The sequence below is a fragment of the Pezoporus wallicus genome, unplaced genomic scaffold, assembly GCF_028554395.1.
Source record: "Pezoporus wallicus isolate ANWC-B61680 ecotype Strahan unplaced genomic scaffold, APGP_CSIRO_Pwel_v1 contig_8042, whole genome shotgun sequence".
Classification (NCBI taxonomy): domain Eukaryota; kingdom Metazoa; phylum Chordata; class Aves; order Psittaciformes; family Psittacidae; genus Pezoporus; species Pezoporus wallicus.
This window is the reverse complement of record NW_026639380.1, coordinates 867,901-887,737: the sequence shown is the minus strand read 5'-3', so window position 1 is coordinate 887,737 and position 19,837 is coordinate 867,901. Positions and strand designations below refer to the sequence as shown.

At 34.9% G+C, this 19,837-nt stretch overlaps 1 protein-coding gene across 7 annotated transcripts in view; it reads right to left on the bottom strand.

Moving 5' to 3' along the window:
• Positions 1-19,837, bottom strand: part of RYR2 (ryanodine receptor 2) — a 379,474-nt gene that overhangs the window by 130,807 nt on the left and 228,830 nt on the right. For all 7 annotated transcript variants that reach the window (XM_057414543.1, XM_057414545.1, XM_057414546.1 and 4 more), the window contains 9 exons: positions 16,460-16,607; positions 13,734-13,942; positions 11,638-11,812; positions 4,641-4,849; positions 3,450-3,802; positions 2,439-2,553; positions 1,526-1,686; positions 703-862; positions 353-439 (listed from right to left, as the gene is read on the bottom strand). In XM_057414543.1, the coding sequence (XP_057270526.1) occupies positions 353-439; positions 703-862; positions 1,526-1,686; positions 2,439-2,553; positions 3,450-3,802; positions 4,641-4,849; positions 11,638-11,812; positions 13,734-13,942; positions 16,460-16,607 (1,617 nt within the window). The remainder of the gene's footprint in view (positions 1-352; positions 440-702; positions 863-1,525; positions 1,687-2,438; positions 2,554-3,449; positions 3,803-4,640; positions 4,850-11,637; positions 11,813-13,733; positions 13,943-16,459; positions 16,608-19,837) is intronic.

Below are 19,837 nucleotides of genomic sequence, written 5' to 3'. Positions count from 1 at the left end.
CATGCTTTGTTTGTAGAGTAAGAGATTTGCCTTACTGACCTCAGTAATTTCATTTCATCATAAAGGATGAGATTCAGAAAATTCAAGAAGACTCTGCAATATCCTCTGTCAATTCTAACCAGTTACAACCCTTCTCATCCAATGAACCGTGATTTAAATACATGAACCATTTAAAACTGAGTTAAGAATAAAAATGGCAATAGTGCAAACACTTGAAATCATGAAAACATGCCCAATAACAACAGCACATTGCAGGCAACAAATAGCCAAAATAAAATCTAAGGAAAAAAAAAATTGAAATCATTATTTGAAATATTAGTCCTAAACCTGCACAAACCCAAGCATTCTTTACCTTTATTCTTCCCAATTCAAACTGGAAAACATTGGGGCTTGTAGCTTGAGCAAATACAGCAGGAAATAACTTTGTACTCGGTTCAACCTAAATCAAAGACGCACAAATATATAACCACTGAAGACAGCAAAACACTATTACATATTAACACCCCCACCCCCTAATATCTATATTAACAGTTAATAAATGTAAGCTTTTGAATAAAACCTGAGAAAATCCCAATGGGAGTAGAGAAATCAGTCATAAGAGCAACAACTCCTTCCAATTGTACAAAAGTTTCTAATAAAATGTAGTCTGAAGATTCAGTTTTCCCCCTTCCCACTAGAAGACATGATCAAAAAAATACCCACCTGATAGTATGTGCCTAGTTCCTTGCCATTAGCTGTGAAGGTCAGCAGGCCACTGGCAGCATCAACCAAGCAACCAATCTCCAGACCATTATTATTACGCCCTTGTCCAGGGCTCATGCTCTCTCCTGCGCACACCATATAGCAGTTGCTCCGTTTTATACTGAATGTCAAAAGACAGATTTATTTATGGATGGTGTGTGAACTTTATGTAGTGGACTAAGAACAATTTTGCATGCCTGCAACCAACAAGCTCTTGTGGCTGAAAACAATGGATCAAAGCATAACCAGTGCCAAAATTCAATGAAACCTAGCCTTCATAATTGAAAAAAATAAAAACTGAAGATTGCAAAATATTGACAAGCTCAAATCTTTTGTAAAATTCTATGATACAAAATTGACTTTCAAATTTAATGTTACAAATCATTTATGTTAAACACACAGTTTCTGGCAGGATCACAAGCTGAAGTGCTGAGAGGAGGTGTTGCACCAATTCCGGCCTGCTCAAAATCAGAAAGTTCCAAAAATGCTACCAGGTATTTTGCTCTACTTTGTAGCAGTTCATAAGTCAGTATTTACAAGATCATAGTCTGAAACTACATAGACAAGCTGTGCCTATTGATTTGATTAGATTATTGCTATATACATGGAGTAATAATCACATTGCTGTTTCTTCACAAGCAAGAGAACAAGTTATACATTTTCTTATTACATTTTTTTTAACATAAACCTAACTATATTAAATAAGGTGGATTTACAGTTTATAGATTGTTAGTTGCTTTTATGGGTATAAAATATGTATCTTTGTAAGAAAATTCTAACCAACCTCTCATGAACCTTCCCTTTTTCATCTCCCAGTGTAACTGTGACAGTACGCACTCTTTCCAAGTCAAAGCTTGTGTCGTACTGGTGAAAGTCAGATGTAATCCAGCCCACCCAGACATTAGCAGGTTCTTGACCAGGAAATATTCTCACTGAATAATAGTACTGTCAAAAAAATAAAAATAAAAATCTTTAAATGTTAATATTTGGTTTCCAGTTTATCAGTTTGATTTAGAATTAATTTGTTGCTTTAAAATCTGAGAACATCTAATCTCTTCAAAAGCAGCATAGGCTTCTTCAAGTGCAATTCATAAGCAAAGAAACAAAAGAATATAAACACAAATCAAAATGCAGCTAACAAAAGATGTATATTAAAAAACAATTGAAAGTATTAAAAAATGCAGCTTATATGATTGTATTGTAGGCTTCTGCATCATAGCATTCTAGATATTTTTGTAGTGCAGCTACAGTTTCTATACTGGAGGTGACTCAGTCTCTAGTATCTAGTACCTTTTAGAAAGAGAAGAATACATCCAGAAGAGAAGTATTTTTTTCCCTTTAAAAATTGAAGACTGACTGCTTATGGAGCTGATCTTGTCAGAGAAGATGCACAAAAGCCTGCACAGAACTTTCCTTGGGAATTACATTAAATAAATGCTGGGTAACAGTATAGTCCTGAACCCTATTTAATGCAATTTTTCCTATTTATTCCATTATTCTAGAACTACTTATTCTTTCTCTTTTGTGTTTGGTGTTATTAATTGTAGTTTCAAAAATTGATTCAACTCAGTTATGGGTTTCCATGTGGAAATTCTTTTAGACTGACAAGTCAAAACAAAAGGAATATAGTGGTCTAACTTCAGTAGTACAGGATTAACAAAGCAAACAGCTGAAATACCAATCGTATGTTACTATACCGTGGAAGTTTGCATCAAATAATCATAGTCATCCCTATCATCTGCTAGCACATCCTCAGTAAGCCGTGCAGAGTGACTCGTGCTATAATCTGGCTTTGTCCTCCTCAGCATAAATCTGTAATAAGTAAAATCAAAATCTGTATAAGAAGCTGAATATATCAATATATACACAATTTTACATTGATACATTATCCCTAAATATGTATTTCTTATGCTAGCCCTAAATACATAGTATTGATTACATTATAAGTACGTAACACTAGTTAGGCTATCAATTCCATAGAGATTAAAACCAAATAAATTATTCGGAAAAAAGAGAAGCTCATTTCAAAAAGTGCTTAAATGAACTCTGAGCTTAAATTATATATTCAGAAGTTAACTGGAAACTAAATTCACGTAACTTAAAACTACCAGGCTGTTAACCATCTATCACTTTGGAAGAATGCATTTAAAAACACCACCTATATGCAACTGATTTATTCTGCAACTGAAATATTTAAGAAACCAAGTTTGGTTAAGAAGAGCAGAAAAGAAATGGAAAGGTATAGTAATATTGTCCAGTTAATGGCATAGTGTTTCCATCTCCACAGCATCATCAAAAGTTGGGCATTCTGATCCAGATTCCGTAAGAAAAATTAGGCGGGATAAAGGTGTCTGCTAGAGAATACTCTTATGATTATTTAACTCATTGAGTGAGATGAGAAGCTAATATAAATTTCTACATAAAGATTATCTAACATGTCCAGCTTTTTGGAAGCCATGTGAAAAAATATTCCATGTCACTTTGTAGTTCAGTCAGAAAGGATCTCCATGGTTTTAAAATAGACTTCACTTGATGATCACAAAAGCCTTCCCAATACACCAAATTACAGGTTTCTAAAATGTTCAAAAATGTTGCTTAATTGTAATCTATACATTGAGTAAGATATAATTTAATCACAAAAAGGGTAACCGTCCTGCCTACTGTGTTAGGGAACAGACACAAAATTGCAAGCCACATGTGCTACTAACCTTTGTTTAAGACGTGAAGGCTTTTCTTGAACATAATCCTTATGGTTGTTTAACTCTGACTTTGTGGCATCTTTTTCTCTTTCTGTCCGATCAGGAGCTAGATGACCATGAGCAGTTTTCATTAGAACCTCAAAATCAGAATCAGCATCATAATCCTCCAAGTCATTCTTCGGGCCAAAAAAACCAGGGCCTGGTAACCCTCCTGCAGCTGATCTTGAGAACACCTCAGCACATTCAATGGGCATGCTTAATCGAAAAAACATGACGTCTGTTTTACTGTTCTGTGAACCAAAGGACTTCTGTGTGACCTTCAGGCAGGGGCAGCTGTCTATGGTGCCATCAATTCTCATTACCTACCAAACATAAAGACGCAGTTGTTTTGCAGCTGATGCTTTTTTCACCCTTTTTAAATATTCAACTTCTGTTTCTACAATAAGCATCCATGACTTGCAAAACTTGAAACAATATGCTGTAAACCATCAAATGTATTGTAATCACGTGTTGTCATTTTAAGTGAAAATAAATACCATAAGGGTATTTCTGTTGTTCCGTTGTTACATAAAAATACCCACTCACATCAAAAATCTCAGCAACATAAATCCAGGCCTGCCCAGAATAACACAAACCAACCAAAATAAATCATACATGGACATATGCAAGAACACAAATTACTTCTTAAATACTACAAGTGTAACATACATCAGCTGAAAAAGAGCTCTTTCAATTTCAGGAGGATTTCATGGTAGAATGAATGATTAATTTAGTTCCATCAAGATGCACAACTGATAGGGACATAAGTGTTGACACGATTGGTGAATAAATATTTATTAATATCCAAACCAATTAGTTACGCAAAAATCAGTCCAGAACACACAGTATCTCTTATGCAGAAATGCCTCATTTCCGGAAGCTGTCTACAAACGTTGCTCTCACTGAACAAGGATCTCTTAATGAGGATATCTTGTAGAATTTGTCCCTGAAAATCTCATGTCCAGACACAACAGATTTCAAGAACAAAGAAATATTACCAACTCCATCAATTTAAGAAATTGGTAACAGGTGCAAGTTTCATCCAGAACTGGGCCAACATATCACATTAAAAATTTTGTCTAGAACTGCAAAAGTAGAAACATTATTCAAACATATTCATGGAAGAAGTGTCTAGAAACATTTTAATAGGATCTCACAAACCTCAATATGTTCATGATTTTGTGGCACTGGCAGAAACTGAGGGAGCCTTTTACTCAGCCAAATGGTGATATCTCTGTTTGTATTAACAGCAAAGGGTTCATACCCTTCCTGTAAGCCACAGATAGTGAAATATTTTAGAGTGCTGACATCTTTTCCAAAGTTCATTCTTCCCACTTGAGATGGGCCCAGGCTGCATACAGGTAGAAATCCTTAAAATAAGATAAAAGAAAGTGGGTTATCATGTTGTCATGAACATCAGGGAACTGCTCTCTTCTATAACCCAATTTAAAATTATCTGGAAAAAAAAAAAACACAAAAAAAAACAAAAAACACCAAACCACACAAACAAACAAAACCCACAAACAGTATAAACGCAAGTCTTCAGTAGCACGTCACCTCTTGCATATCCCCGAGTAGCGTACCAGAAACGTCATTCTGAAAAAAAAATTATCAAATAGTCATAGAACTTTTCATGCAAGACTCCATTTACTTCACAGAAACCTAAGTGTACACCGAGGAGTCCAACAATCAGATATTGGTTAATCCCTCTGATAAACTGGTAGAGTGTTGCCAATTTTATTTAAAATCTTAGTACTTTAAATGTTCCTCCTAAAATTCCGTCAGTCACGGTATTTTGAGAGAACCTCAGGAATTACTTTAAAAAAAATATAGCGCTTGTCCATACAGCTATAGTAGTGAAAAAAATTACAAACTCACAAATGCATGTTGCAACTTATTTTTTTTTAATTAATATTAATTAATTTTTTTTTAAAATTGTAATACTTGTGACTCTGGATAATGAGAAATGACAACATGATGCTGTAGCTTTATGGAACTTGTAGTACGTTTCCTTTTCAGCTGGATTTTTTTGTTTTGTTTTGTTTTGTTTTACTTTTGAATCAGCCTCACATTTGTATGCATCTGTTCTCATTACTTCATTAGCACAGGGGACTCACTTGTGACCCCTTTGCACTTCATTAAAAACTGTCTGGGCTTCCTTTTTTGATTTTTTTGTCATGCTCAGCACCACAGTCTAAAATCCTTAAAAAAACTATTAATTCTTACGATGATCCTCATTTTGAATTACCACAGCTACAAACTGCTTTGTAGAGTCATTTGACCTAGCTATTAACAAAATGGGGTTGTTTTGTAACAACAAGAATCATAAAGCTCTCTTCAATTATTCTAGTTCATGTGAATGTACCAAGTATTGAAGGGTATAAGGACAAAATACAAGTAGAGTTCCTCATTTTTCTTTAGTCTGCACAGATGAAAAATGGTTGATAGGTTCTTTACAGAGACAAAAACAAACTCCAGAGCACTATCTACAGGATTGCTCACCAGATAGAAGATCAACCTTCAGTATCCCCTTCTGAAGATTTTATTACAGATACACAAGATTGTTTATCATGTATACATATATTAGGCATGACAAATTTAAGGACATACACTATTAGTTATAAGTTCAAGTCCAGACTTTCATCTTCACAGCAAGGCTCTTAAATCACAAAGCACCAACTTCTCAGATAATATAGATGATTTTAGACAACATAATTTATGTCCATTCTGCTAGCACAAATCCAGTGAAAGACGATAATAAACAACATTTTCCAGCAATAAATGGCACAAAATCATATTGTACAACATATAACTAGGAAAGTTATATTTGCATACATAGATGAATGCGGCTGGCCTGCTAGACTAGGCTTTCCTCAGCTTCCTGTTGAGTTAAAGGAAACTGTAAGATATTGAAAAAGTTTTTAAGCAAAGCCAAAAATTAAATTCTATTTTCAACAAAATTATAAATCCCAGCTCATTACGAAACAACAGTAACAACCTTCTGTGGACAACCTTCTAAGTTGCTTGAGAATGGATTTTCACAGAAACAGCATGAATCCTCACAATGTCAATCAAAAAATGACATAACCTTTTTCAAAAAACCACATAGGTATATGCTGCCTAAGGCAAGTGCTCTGTCTGAATCACCTCACTATTTAATGTATAGCATCCAATTTTAGAATCTTATGATTTCACATGTCCAAAAGGATATAATAGATATAATAGATCTGCAAAATGGCCAATATGAATTAAACTGTTCTCTTATCAGCAACAATTTAAGAAATCAGGGTAATTCAGACTCAAAAATTATAAAGGGGGTATGATACATACCTCCATTATGAGTTGCACAGAGAAAATGAACAGTAAATAATTTTCAGTGTTTTTCAAAAAAAGAATTATGATCAAAGAAACTGTTTGGTAGCAAGCCTCAAAAGAAAGGGAGGAACTTCCTTATAAACCACATAGTAATGCTGTTAAAATCTCTGTCATATAGCATCATGGACACTAAAAGCTCACATAGATTCAAAAAGTGTTTAGATCTTCATGTGGGAAGGGAAAATAAAATAAACAAACAAAAATCAATGACAAACCAAACCCCCAAAACATCAGGGCTATTCAACACAAACATTTCATGTTTGCCCCAGAAGGCTCCTGAACCAGAAACCACTGGAAGCTGGGTGACTGCATTGCAATCTGCTTATCCTGTTCTGACATGTATCTACAGGCATTTGCTATTCACCGCTGTTGAAAACAAAACAGTGACCTAGCTAGACTTTTGACACAAATACTGTTATATTTTGATAAAAAACATAGAGGAACCAAAAAGTGTTCAAAGACAAGGAGATGTAAACTGATCAGTTGTGAATATGCCACATCTATACATGTGTCTGTATCTATTTATATATTTTTATATTTACATATATGAGAAACTGTTTTATGCTTCTGCACAGGTCAAGTATTTCATGAAAGGAAGTAGCAAGCTCTATCTCCAGCACTTTGGAAATTAACACATACACAGTTCCTCTCTATTACAGCCCTCAAATCAAGTGCAAAATAATTCCTTTGCAAAACAAAAAAAAGCGATAGCAGCTGATGTTATCAGCAGAATTTGGTAAGCATACATTACAGAAAGAGCTGATTAGATAACCAGATGCAGTCCAAAATCCAAAAGATGATCAGCTCTATTCATGAAGATTAAGATGTATACATGACAAAAACCTAAATCAAACAGGAATATTTAAAATATGTAAAATATTTAAAGTATTACTAATATTTGCCCTTCCTAAATAGAATGCACAGAAACTGCTAATCTGCTTACCTATGACTTTTCCTGTGGGCTCAGGATAAAAGATCTCAGAGATTCATTCTTAGACATGAAGCAAATAGTCACACACACACAAATAAAATGTTAATTGGTGTTTGCAAGATTGCCAGAAAGAAAACAAAGAAGCCCAGAAAAAAATTCCCATACAGATAAAACTTGCATTGATGTTCTTACTCAACCTAGTATTTTCCAACAACCCTGTAACTGTAGCCAATATGGAATCAAGATCACAACCTTTCTCACCAATACAAAATGAATTGATGACAGAATGGTACTGTACCTGTAGCTGACACTTTTCTACACAGTAACTGTTGCTCTGTATGAATGAAATATAAACACCAGTGCCAGTCCTTATCATGGAAGCACTACATCTGTCTCTGGTGAAATTCTGCACTGATTTCTTAATGGTATAGTTGTCATAAAGGTGTTTCAGGGCATTTCCATACCTGGTAAAAATATGGCTTCTCATTTTATAGGGAGTGTGCTGGTAAGGCAGTTACATGTCTTATTATGGAATAAAAACTAACTTTCATTACCCTTCTCGAAATGAGTATCCAGTCATTTGAGATGTGATACATCAGAGATCTTGTGTAGCCCTTGCACGCTGGAGGCTACATAAAAAGGTGACATGCTTTAGGGGTGGACTTAGCAGTTCTGGGGGCACAGTTGGGCTGTGTGATCTTACAGGTCTTTTTCAACCTAGCTGATTCTATGATTCACCCATGATCTGACAGTCTCTACATGCACAACTAGCCTATGGAGCAAAGCTTTTATTCTACTGTATGAAATAGAAAACCAAGTAGAAAGACTTTATCACTACCATCAGAACAAGTAACTCTATCATTTCTGTCAAAGTGGCAAAAGCATAGGACAGCAACACTTTATCATGTCCCCTGCTTTCAAGAACACAAGATGAACCTCCTGATGCAATTTTTCACTCACTACAAACAATCCATGCTCACAGAGATCATGAGTTGACAAGTGTACTTGTTTGTATCTACAGTGTAAAATTTCTCTTACACAAATGCATAATAATATCCAATTATGACTGACAATCTACTGAAATGGTATCTCACGAATTAGTCTGCCATAATCCCAAAGAGCTACTCTTGCTGTTAGTACGACCTAAGACACAGCCCATGAGCCTTATGAGTAAGCTGGGAGAGTGCCACATTCCCTTTATATTGTTCCTAAGTAAATTAAAAACTACAGGACTGATCTATAGTCAGACGGTCCTCCAAAGCAAGACACTGGGCTCTAATAAGAAATTCTATCTTTTTTTTTTTTCCTAAAGCAAACGGTCTCTCTGCAGCAGCCCATGGCATGCACACAATTCACTGAGAGAAGTGACCTGCAGAAAGATCTCAATGCTCTTAAGTAAGAGCCATTAACAAAACCAAACTAAAGGCAGCCTATAAAAGAATGAAAGCTCTAGTAAAATCAAGATTAATTTGGGTGTTACATACATGCAATTGCATATACACACACACACATACAGATGCTCCCCTGCCATGAATGGTATATGGGATACCATTTATATTCACAATATAATATTTAATATTTACAAGTATCATTTACAAGTATTGTAAATAATATTTACAATATTGATAGTATTGTAAATATTGTAATGAATAATAATTTTTAATGTAATATTTACAAGTATTGATTATTTACAAGTAATACTTACAATAAAATATTTACAAGTATTTATATTTAATGTATACAATATATCTGTAATATATACAATATTCACAAGTATTGGTTGAGAGTTATTAAATCTGAGATAAATCAGCACATTCCTTTGAAAAAAATATAATACATTTTATTTCAAAGGCAATCTCTTTTCAAAGACAAAAGGATCTTAATGTGAATTATAAGGATATTGAGAAAAATCTGAGAGGCTTGATGCTGACATGAAATGTTTGACATGGTTACCAAGGCCTTGGGGCTCCATGTCAAACCAGGAATTAATTTAGCAGTTTCAGACTCAATAGAGATCTGTTTAATTCTGAACCTGCAGCTAGAAACAAGTACCACAAAAATTACATTGTGATTTCATCAACTTTGAAATTAAAATAGTGGTCAAACAGGTTGCCCTCAGAATTTCATGGAATTCCAGTTTCCCTCAGAATCCCTGACTCCTCAAAGGGGTTATACTGCCTAATAAATGGAAAACAATTATTATTTAAACGCATCAGGATGATTTTGCGTCCATACCACCAATGATAAAGCCAAGTCACCTCATCATGTTATCACAGTATCTAAGGAAATCTGAAGGCAGCAAAGCAGTGGGCATGATTCCAGGAAATCGGTGGCAATTATCTCATTTTAAATAAAATAAAATCATAGAATTACAGAACAGTTTAGGTTGGAAAAAAAAACTTTAAAGATCATCTAGTTCCAAACCCCATGCCATGGGTAGGGACACTTTCCACTAGACCAGGTTGCTCAAAGCCTCATCCACCTGGCCTTGAACACTTCCATGGATGAGGCAGCCACAACATCTTTGGGCCACCTCTTCCAGTGTCGCTCCACCCTGACAGTAAAGAATTCCTAGTTTGGTATATGGCAGAAGAAGAAAAAAAAAAAATGAAAAGAAAAAATTATTCTCCCAAAGCACTATTGAAGGTAAAATACTGTGAAATCCAGATAAAAGGGGTTAAAATTCAAGCAGGTAACTGCCTAATTAATGGGTATAAGATTCATATTTCTCCTGGGAATAGGAATCAGTAACTCAAAAGTATCATTTGCAGCCTTTACTGGTCAAAAAAAATGAACCTTCTCTCTCAGACACAGATGTATTATTTAACAGGTTTATAATAAATATGACAGAATATATGTGACTACAATAAATTAAAGGGAAAGATTAAAGCTTAAAATAGTTTTTTATATTACCACAGAGCAGAAATTTTAGACAGTTATCTACATTAATGTAATTTCTTACCCTTTTATTCACATGCAAGTATGTAATTAAATTTATAAACCAAAATATTTCTGCAATATACAATCAATCTGGCACCTGACACAACCTTGATCTTTGCCACCTTTTGCAATCTCATAAGCTATGGCTTACGGGTAAACTAAACTTATGGTTTACTTATGGTAAACTATGGCTTACAGACTCTGCACCAAGAACAGTACAACAACAGGTAAAAAAATTCAATCTGCTGGTTTAAAAACAAATAATTTTGGAGTCTAACTTTGTACCAGCTGGATTTATCCTGGATCAGGTGCCGTTTCTCCTCCCAGAGCTAAAACATAACCTTAAAGCTGGCTCAAGGTTTATATTCTACCATAAGTTCTCCCTAATTTGACAGAAGTTTGGTACTGCTTCAGTACTTGACCTAGATAAAATTTTATGTCCTTGCCCTTGGCAGCAGAGGTTGGATTAGATAATTGTCAAAAGTCCCTTCCAACCCAAAGCAGTCTACGATTCATTCTATGATTCTGCTACACCATATAGCAACCTGCTGCAGTATAGATGAAATGTTCAAGGTCATGAATTTGCAAACCCAGACACATCCTTGCAAAATAGCGAAAAGGTCTTATCAGAAAAGATGGCTTCAAAGTTCACCACAGAAAAAGACCCTGCCTCATCCTCACACCCAGCATACCTCCTTTCTAAAGGCTTAATACTAATCAAGAAAAGTAAAGGATGAGGGGTAGCTCTCTAGAGAGAGGAAAGGGGGAGAAGAAAACACAAAACAAAACAAAAACAACCCTACAACAAAATACCAAATGAAACAAAACCCCAATAAAACACAAAACAAGCACACCAAATTAAAGGGAAGACAGAGAAAAAAAATGGGCAACACACTGTATTACAGTACTTACCATCACCAACCTCAAAGTCCTTGAACGCAAGTTCTGACCCTGAGTCATCAAGCAGGATTTCACCATTTAAGGTGAACATCATAGTGTGCTCATTCATGTCAACCATACACCCAACAACATCTCCTGCTAACCACGAGCGGCCAAAATGCTCATTACCTTGATGCCACCGCTGTGCCTGAAAAGGATTTAGAAGAATTTCAAAGAGTAACAGTGATGATGTGTGTGCTCCTTTCTCTCATACTGGTACAACTAAAAATTAGCCCCCTCAATTAAAATGGCACTTAAATTAACACTTTCACAGCACATCATTCCAAAACAATGCCTGTGTGTACTCCAAGTTGACTTTGAAAATGGAAATCCAACAATTAACTTCCTGCAAACACCTCCCACACCGGTATTGTAAAACGCTGCCCAGTGAGCTGATGCGTAAAATTGCTATTTCAACATTTTAGTAACAAGAGAATAGCTTATTTTTCTGCAGAAGCTCCATGAAAGACTTGTAATGAAAATAATATGCTATCAATTACAATGTTAACTAGCCACTTCACAAACTTTTTTTAAGCAATCACTTTTATTCAACCTAGTACCCTATAAATTCACTCCTTACAAACAAACTTTGTTTCCTTAAGTATAATTCTAAAACTGTTGTGTGCAAAATAAATCAAACTTTCTGTCATTCCATATTTTGAAATGAACAGAATTTTCTGTTTGTGGACAAGCATGCTGAGTTTCTGATGTATTTCAGAGCAGCTGAGGGCATGATTAATGATTTGTATGGCTAACCTTCAAAAGTCAGACTGCAAAGGCTTTGGATGTGGTCTTGGATCAGAATTCAACGAAACAAACTTCTATTAAGAACTATTGTAACACACATAAAACAAAGCAGTGTTAATAACAAATAGGCTCCCTATTCATATATTCCATCACAAGTAGATTTTTAGCCTCTGTATCCATCCTGAAATTCCTAGAAAACAAATGAGCCTACCTGTGTAACCCAAAGGTCAAAAACTTTTCTTTAATCAAGAAGAACCAAGGACAGAATTGATTAAAATCAAAGACAACAAAATAGCTTTGTGGATTGAAACAGAAAGTTCAAACTCTAAGATTCAGTAGGAAAAATACTACATAGCTATTCTAGTAAAGACACAACTTGAATAGTTCACTCAAGCCAATTGGATATTTTACAAAAACAACTTTTCAGTTCTCATTTTAATGCATCCTCTCATGTAATATGAGACTGGGAAAAAAATCCAACAGCATGAATAAAAAACATCTTGAGAGATTGATCTGATGAGAAACAGCCAGAAATGCTGTTGATTTCTGTTACATATTGTAACAGTAATAGCCAAAATTAATTCCGGCATCAGACATCAGAAACATTTTGACTTGAGTCATAAGTAACCTTAAAAGCAACTATGGTTTGGATAGCGGTTGCACTTGCCTTCATAGTGAAATAAAAGGTTTTAATGAGACATTTAATCTATTCTGATTAAAATCAATAACACATAGTTTCTTTTCCTAGATATTTTTACTATTACATTTCCATCTGTCATTTTCTCATAAAGAATTAAACTGAAGAAAAAAATTACTGTTTCTATCATACTTAATTTACACTAAACTGTAAGGATTTCCACGAAAACCTAGGTATGCTCTTCATAACTTTTACATTCCCATAAAAAACTTGTATCAAATTTTGCTTCAAATGCTTACTGCTAACAGTTGTTACCAAATCTTTCCCTAATGACACTTCTTATGGAGAGAAAAACAACAAAGTAAAAAATTAAAGAAATGATTCATAGTTAATTACATCTCTGCCAGTACTCTGAATTTGTGTGAGTCACTTAGATTTTCAGTGCTTTACATATACTGCACAAATACTGTGAAACTGTGAAAAAAATAGAAATGCCAAACACTGCTAAATAATTATCAGGTGACATTTATCCTCCTTACTCCACCTAGGCCCTCAAAGAGAGAAAAAAAAATTATGAAACAGAAATGAAAGAAGTCAATTATGTTGAGATTCTGACACACAAAATAAGACACGAAATTAAAAGTTTGGCAATCATTTATATTGTTACAGACAAACATATACAAACCTTAAAGCCATCAAAAACAAAAGCTTCTTCATCTGAGCCAAGCTCCTGATCTGGCAGACAACCTGGCCTTGTCCAGCCAACTCTCATGTCTCCTGCAGTAACTGCCTCAAACTCAAAGTACCACTTCCCAGCCTTCACAGCATAAGTCTTTTCTGTGCGGAAGATCCTGAATTTTTCCATTATCCCACTACATACATCCAGTTTCATCGCTGTTAGGTTTAAAAAAATAAAAAAAGTAAAGAAAAGAAAACACAACACACAAAGTACTCTAACTACTGACAAAATTAAGGCAGCGAAAACCAAGGAATCCTTTTGAGCATAGGCATGAAAAGAAGAATGTGCCTGCAGAACAGCCTTATGGTGAAAGCACCCTTGCCAATTCTGGGGAATCAACACACTTGGGTAACTCTTAAAACTTACTCTACACTAATTCATCTAGTGGGGGATGGGGGAGGGTTCACATTTCCAAAATCTTCTTGAATAGCCTATAAGGTCACATCCCTCAGAATTTAGTATCATTTGTCACGTCACCAAATGTCTGACTTCCATTAGGTCAGGTTCATTAAGTTTCCTGTAAGCAGCTCTGAACTCCCTGCCACATAATCCTTTATTAGTAAATTTTTATCTTTGATGGTCTACATGATTATTGCCTTAAAAACACTTTTGAAGACCCTCAGTGCCACACCTCTATAGATGAACCAGCTAAAAGCATGAATACTGATAATTTGTTGCCTTTTTAGATTCTAAGCAACCTAATGCTTTCTAGATTCTACGCAACGCCAAAAGTAAAGCTACTGTGGGAACCAGTAAGTAGTAATACTAATAAAGAATAAAAATGATGGTGTAGAGCTTTGTAAATCAGCGTTTAAAATAAAATTAATGAATGGAGATGCAGAACACCACTAGAGGGCTCTAAATCCCTTAATAACAGTATGGATTTTGGCTGATGAAAGACAATCCCTACGGCATTGTCCTGGTTTCAGAGGGTATAGTTTTCTTCCTAGTAACTGGTACAGTGCTGTGATTTGGCTTTAGTCAGAGAATAATGTTGATAAAACCCCGATGTTTTTACTTGTTGCTAAGCAGTGCTTACCCTAGTCAAGGACTTTTCAGTCTCTCATGCTCTGCCAGTGAGGAGGGGCACAAGAAGCTGGGAGGAAGCAGGTCAGCTGACCTAAACTAGCCAACGGAATGTTCATGTCACAGCACATCATGCTCAGGATATAAACTTGGTGCAGTTACCCGGAAGGGGACAATCGATACCTAGGGATGGGCTGGGCATCAGTTAGTAGGTGGGCAATTGTATTGTCCATCACTTGTTTTTATTGTGTTTTATTCCTCTTTCTCAACTTTTCGTTAAAATTATTGTTATTTTTACTGTCAGTATTATTTTATTGAACTCTAGTTCAAGTATTATACTGTTCTTATCTCAACCCCTAAGTTTTGCCTTTTTCTGCTCTCCTCCCCATCCCAGCAGGGTACAAGGGAGAGTGAGCAGCTGCATGGTAGTTATTGCCATCAGGGGCTATAAGCATTGACAGACATGTTTTACGCATCTCAAACTTGAGAGGGTCATAAATTGTGAAATTTAAACCCTCAAAATGAGGATAAAAACCTTTTGCTGAATGCAATTACAGTCTTTGTTTAAGAAAAGCCAGTTTGTGGAAGATGTTCTGCAGGTCCTTTTGTCTGGGAATTTTGCAACAGGATTGATGACACCTTTCAAATGCAAGGATTGAAATTGTGTTCTTTACATTTCATTAGTAACTCTATGCACAAAACTAGCTCAAGGATCTCTGCATCATAAGGAAAAAAACAAATTTTTCCAGTTCATTCCAAAAGAAAGGCAGGGGAGCATATGGTTCTCAGAGCTGTAAATGAGGAAACAGGATTAATACTTTTCACTGGCATTTGGAAGAGATTGTAGGAATTAAGTGTGCTTTGTCTCCCTCTCACCTGACACCACTAGACAACCCCTTTATTTTCATAAGACCATCCTCTACCAGCAAACCCACCTTCCCAGAAGCAAGCAGAAGTGATGCTCACTTACTCTACACAGCATCTCCCTCCTACAATGGGAGGGGAAGAAATTATGAGATTACGTGTCAGCCTTAAACTCTCCAGACTAGGCATAGGCAGATTTAACAGTAATATCATGTCATTTTGCCACCAAAATAATCTACTCCACTAGAAAACATTGTTTTGCCCATTTAACAATCCAGCCTTGTTAAACATTCATAGTATCATAACTCAGATTTAAAGTGTAATTTACTAGCAGCCTCTCAAAAAGCTAGGGACCAGAGTAGATACATGGTTTGGAAAAGCAATTGAAAATGGCAGGTTCCCTCTGTTGGGTATAAGTTAGATCTGAAGAAATGCTTTACTGAAGGTCTATGGTCTAAATAGGTCCAAAATTTAACAATACTATCATTATATAAAGCAGGAGAAATAATCATTCATTAATCAATATATCGATAGGATACATGCATAAAATGCAACCATATATTTTATTCCCTGGCATAAGATCATACATTAAGCAGAATAATAAACTGAAAAAAGCAGAAAATATTAAAATAATTAAAAAAAATTCCTGATTTACAGTATTTCAGGGTTGTGTCGTGTAGAATTCACAATCCTGATTTAAATTGCTTAAGCTTTTAACATTAATTAATCATATGAGAAAGGTAGAGGGGGAGAGAGTGAGACAGAAAAGCAAAATTAATCACCATGATCTTGATCAGGAGCTTCCAGGTTGTAACCATAGCCTAGGAGGGTGCGGACTGCTTCCCGAAGACTGTCTTTGTTTGACTTCTTCGTTCGATCATCCAAAAGAGCGTAAGGTACAAGGCGAGGATTTCGTCGATTTTTCACATCCTGCATAAGCACGAAAAATCAATTCAATTTTAGAAACTGTGCTTTGTCTTAAAACCAGAATTGTGCTACAGAAGCAGTAGCTATTTATACCAACAGAAATCACAGAACTGCAAATACAGTAAGGATTCAAAGACACTGCAATAGTCTAGAAAGTCATAACAAAGGAAAGTAATACACAAATAATGAAACCCTGTGGCTTATACCTGCTTTCATTTGCCATCAAATTTACTTAACAGGACAACAAAACAAACAACAAGAACAAGGATAAATGCAAAGAGTTTGACTGAAAAGTCAAACGGATTGTATTTTCTACAGTGATTAGAAAACAGCTACCATAACAAGAAGCTAGTACGTAACTAAAGCTCAGAGACTTTACTGTACTGCAAATATATAAAGGTTTTAACTATAGCACTAAACAAGATCTAATAAGCCTGTGCTTTACTATGTCAAATACTTGAAACATACTTTTCCACAAAAAAGGGTAATGGTAAGAATATGTGCTTAATGTGCAAAATTCTTGTAATACGTAATGTAATGTAACCCCCCTTCCAGCTGAAATTAACATGTTGATAAGGTTTGATCTGTGTATTTTATCTGTTTATTAACACAACACTGATTAGGTTCTACTGTACTGCAAAATTAAATTATTTAAACACACTGTTTGACTAGATTATTTAAACACCTGACATAATTTTACTGACTAACAGAACTGGGGTTTTGTCTGCATTTTATTCTCACATCCTGTCAGCATTTGTTGGCAGCGAGAGAAACCATACAAAGAACTCTCCATGTTCTTCCTAACATCTTTTTAAAAATAAAAATAAAAATTAAACCCTGGACACATAATGTATTTGTTCTCATATAATGTATTTGTTCACTATATAATTGGTCTTTGCTCTCTTGGGTACATATACCAAAGATATAGAGAGGCTTTGATAAATGGTCAGACTTATTAAGAAGGGCAAAATAGTGCCTATTACTTTAGAAAGCAGTGCCTACAGTGAAAGTATCTTACTTCTTTTATAGCATTAGAGTTATACTTTTAAGAATGTACATGGTTTTCATTCCAGCTTTACCATCAGGAAAGAAATGGCACATCCATTCTGACAAATACTTGCAGGCATATTTTGCTGTCCTTCAAATGCTTAGAATTGAGGCTACCTGCCTTTTGCTTTATCACAGTGAGTAAATATTAAAGTGCAGTTATTAATTAGGGCTTGATGAAATCTGGTCCTACCAGTGATCTTTCTACAAGAAGAAATATTATGGGGCAAGCATTACCTGTATGCTTAAAGGACTAACAGAAAAATAATGCATTGCTGCGACACAAACTACTATGCCATATCAACTCACTCTAGTTATAATTAGTGAGAAGGGCCAACACAAGGACCACTTGAAAGGAATGTTTTCCATATTTATTCCAAAACACTGAAATTCACATCCCTTTTTTCCAATATTTAATTTAGTAAATGTGGAAAAATTCTGCTTCCAGAAGAGAATGGACCTAACAGATGTTGAAGTAAATGCTACAAGGAATTATTTTTGGATATAAGAATATTCTCATTAACATAAGAGATGAAACACCATGGCTTCAATTATTTGTGATGGAAAGGACATAAAAAGAGGAATCTTTTCTTCTGAAACACTGTATATCCAAAAGATATTACAAAATACTGTCATTAAAAATATGAAACAGAAATTTGGAACAACAATTATGTAACTTCTTACCCATAATATTTAGTTAGACTAATGCACTGGCAATTGCCATAGCAACCATCAACATACATTAACATGCAGGCAATCAGCTGATAACAATATATGATAATGAAATATAGTATAAGTACTTTTAAAAATGCCTAAGCATAAAATCAGAGTGAGAAAAAATTAATTAAAGACATAAAGTAATCATAAATATTAAACTCAATTTTACAGTTTTTTCCTTTGGTTTAATTTTTATTCAGTATTGTGACCTTTTTCTCCTTTGGCTATTTCTTTAAATATGACTAGGAGAAGGGATTTTTACTTTAATAATTTTGTTCCTCTTTTTTTCCTAGGGTATGCCTATCTATTTTTTTAATGTTTTACTTATTGCTGAATTAAGAACTGTTATTCTTACACTCATCCTAGTATTTGTGCTAACGATCTTCTGCAAGTCTGCGGTTTAAGTGTAGCTAATCAAGAGAATGCTCTTACACAGTGATTGAGCTTTGCACAGTCACAATCAAGTCAACAAGAAAACTGATTAGCTAAGAGCAGTAATTCTTATTGAGTACATTTGCAATGTGCACATAGACTTAATTCTTCCTATTCAGAATGAAAAATTTATTGTTTTGTAGTGTAGACTATTAAAAGAAGGAAAAATCACGCTAAGCTTTTAATTTTTTTCCAGAATTTTCCTAGTTTGTCAGTCTAATGGTTCATCAGAAGACTGCGTATAGTTTGTCTGGCAACTACTTGTTCACCATATCATTTGAAAACACAAGAAAAACACATGTCCTCCACAGATGAAACATTTAAGCTTGTCAACAAGATTCTGTTTCAAATGGCTTGAGCTAGGTAGCACACATGATGTTTATATAATTCTTTGGTTTCAAATTCAGAACCTATCATACCACATATGTATCTTATTATACAACTTTGTCTTCATATAACACAAACACTGGATTAGTTATTTAGAATTCAATTTGGAGTTACTTAAGTAAAAGAAAGCATTGCAACTGTGAAAAGAGGAAATTCCTGGCAGAATGCGCCCCGACTTTAAATGGAAGGAAGTAATAAATTATTTTAAACTGGAGTAATGTAACACTGACCATGAAAAGTCAGTATTACTTTATGCAGTGTACATTACAGATTTTGCTATATACAGTGAATGATAGACAAAGAATCATTTCAACTGACACACGCATACTTATTTGCTAGGTATAAATGGACCTGAAAAAAGTGGTAATTGGTCAACAATAGCACTAAGTAAATAAAGCTCTTGAAAGTAATAGAATAGAACTACTGAAAAGATAACTAAACACCCACAACAAAAATTATCAACAAGTCTTTTAAAACTTTGATTACAGGTAATGAACACTGCTGCAAAATAATTCACAAAGGAAACACTGGAAGCTGAGAGGTGTAGAACTGCATTCATTCATTTAGTATGTGATGTGTAGATAACTGATCTAGAGCGCTGGACCTAGCAACTGGTCTTGCAATCTGCATAGACAGATGCCATGTAAGAG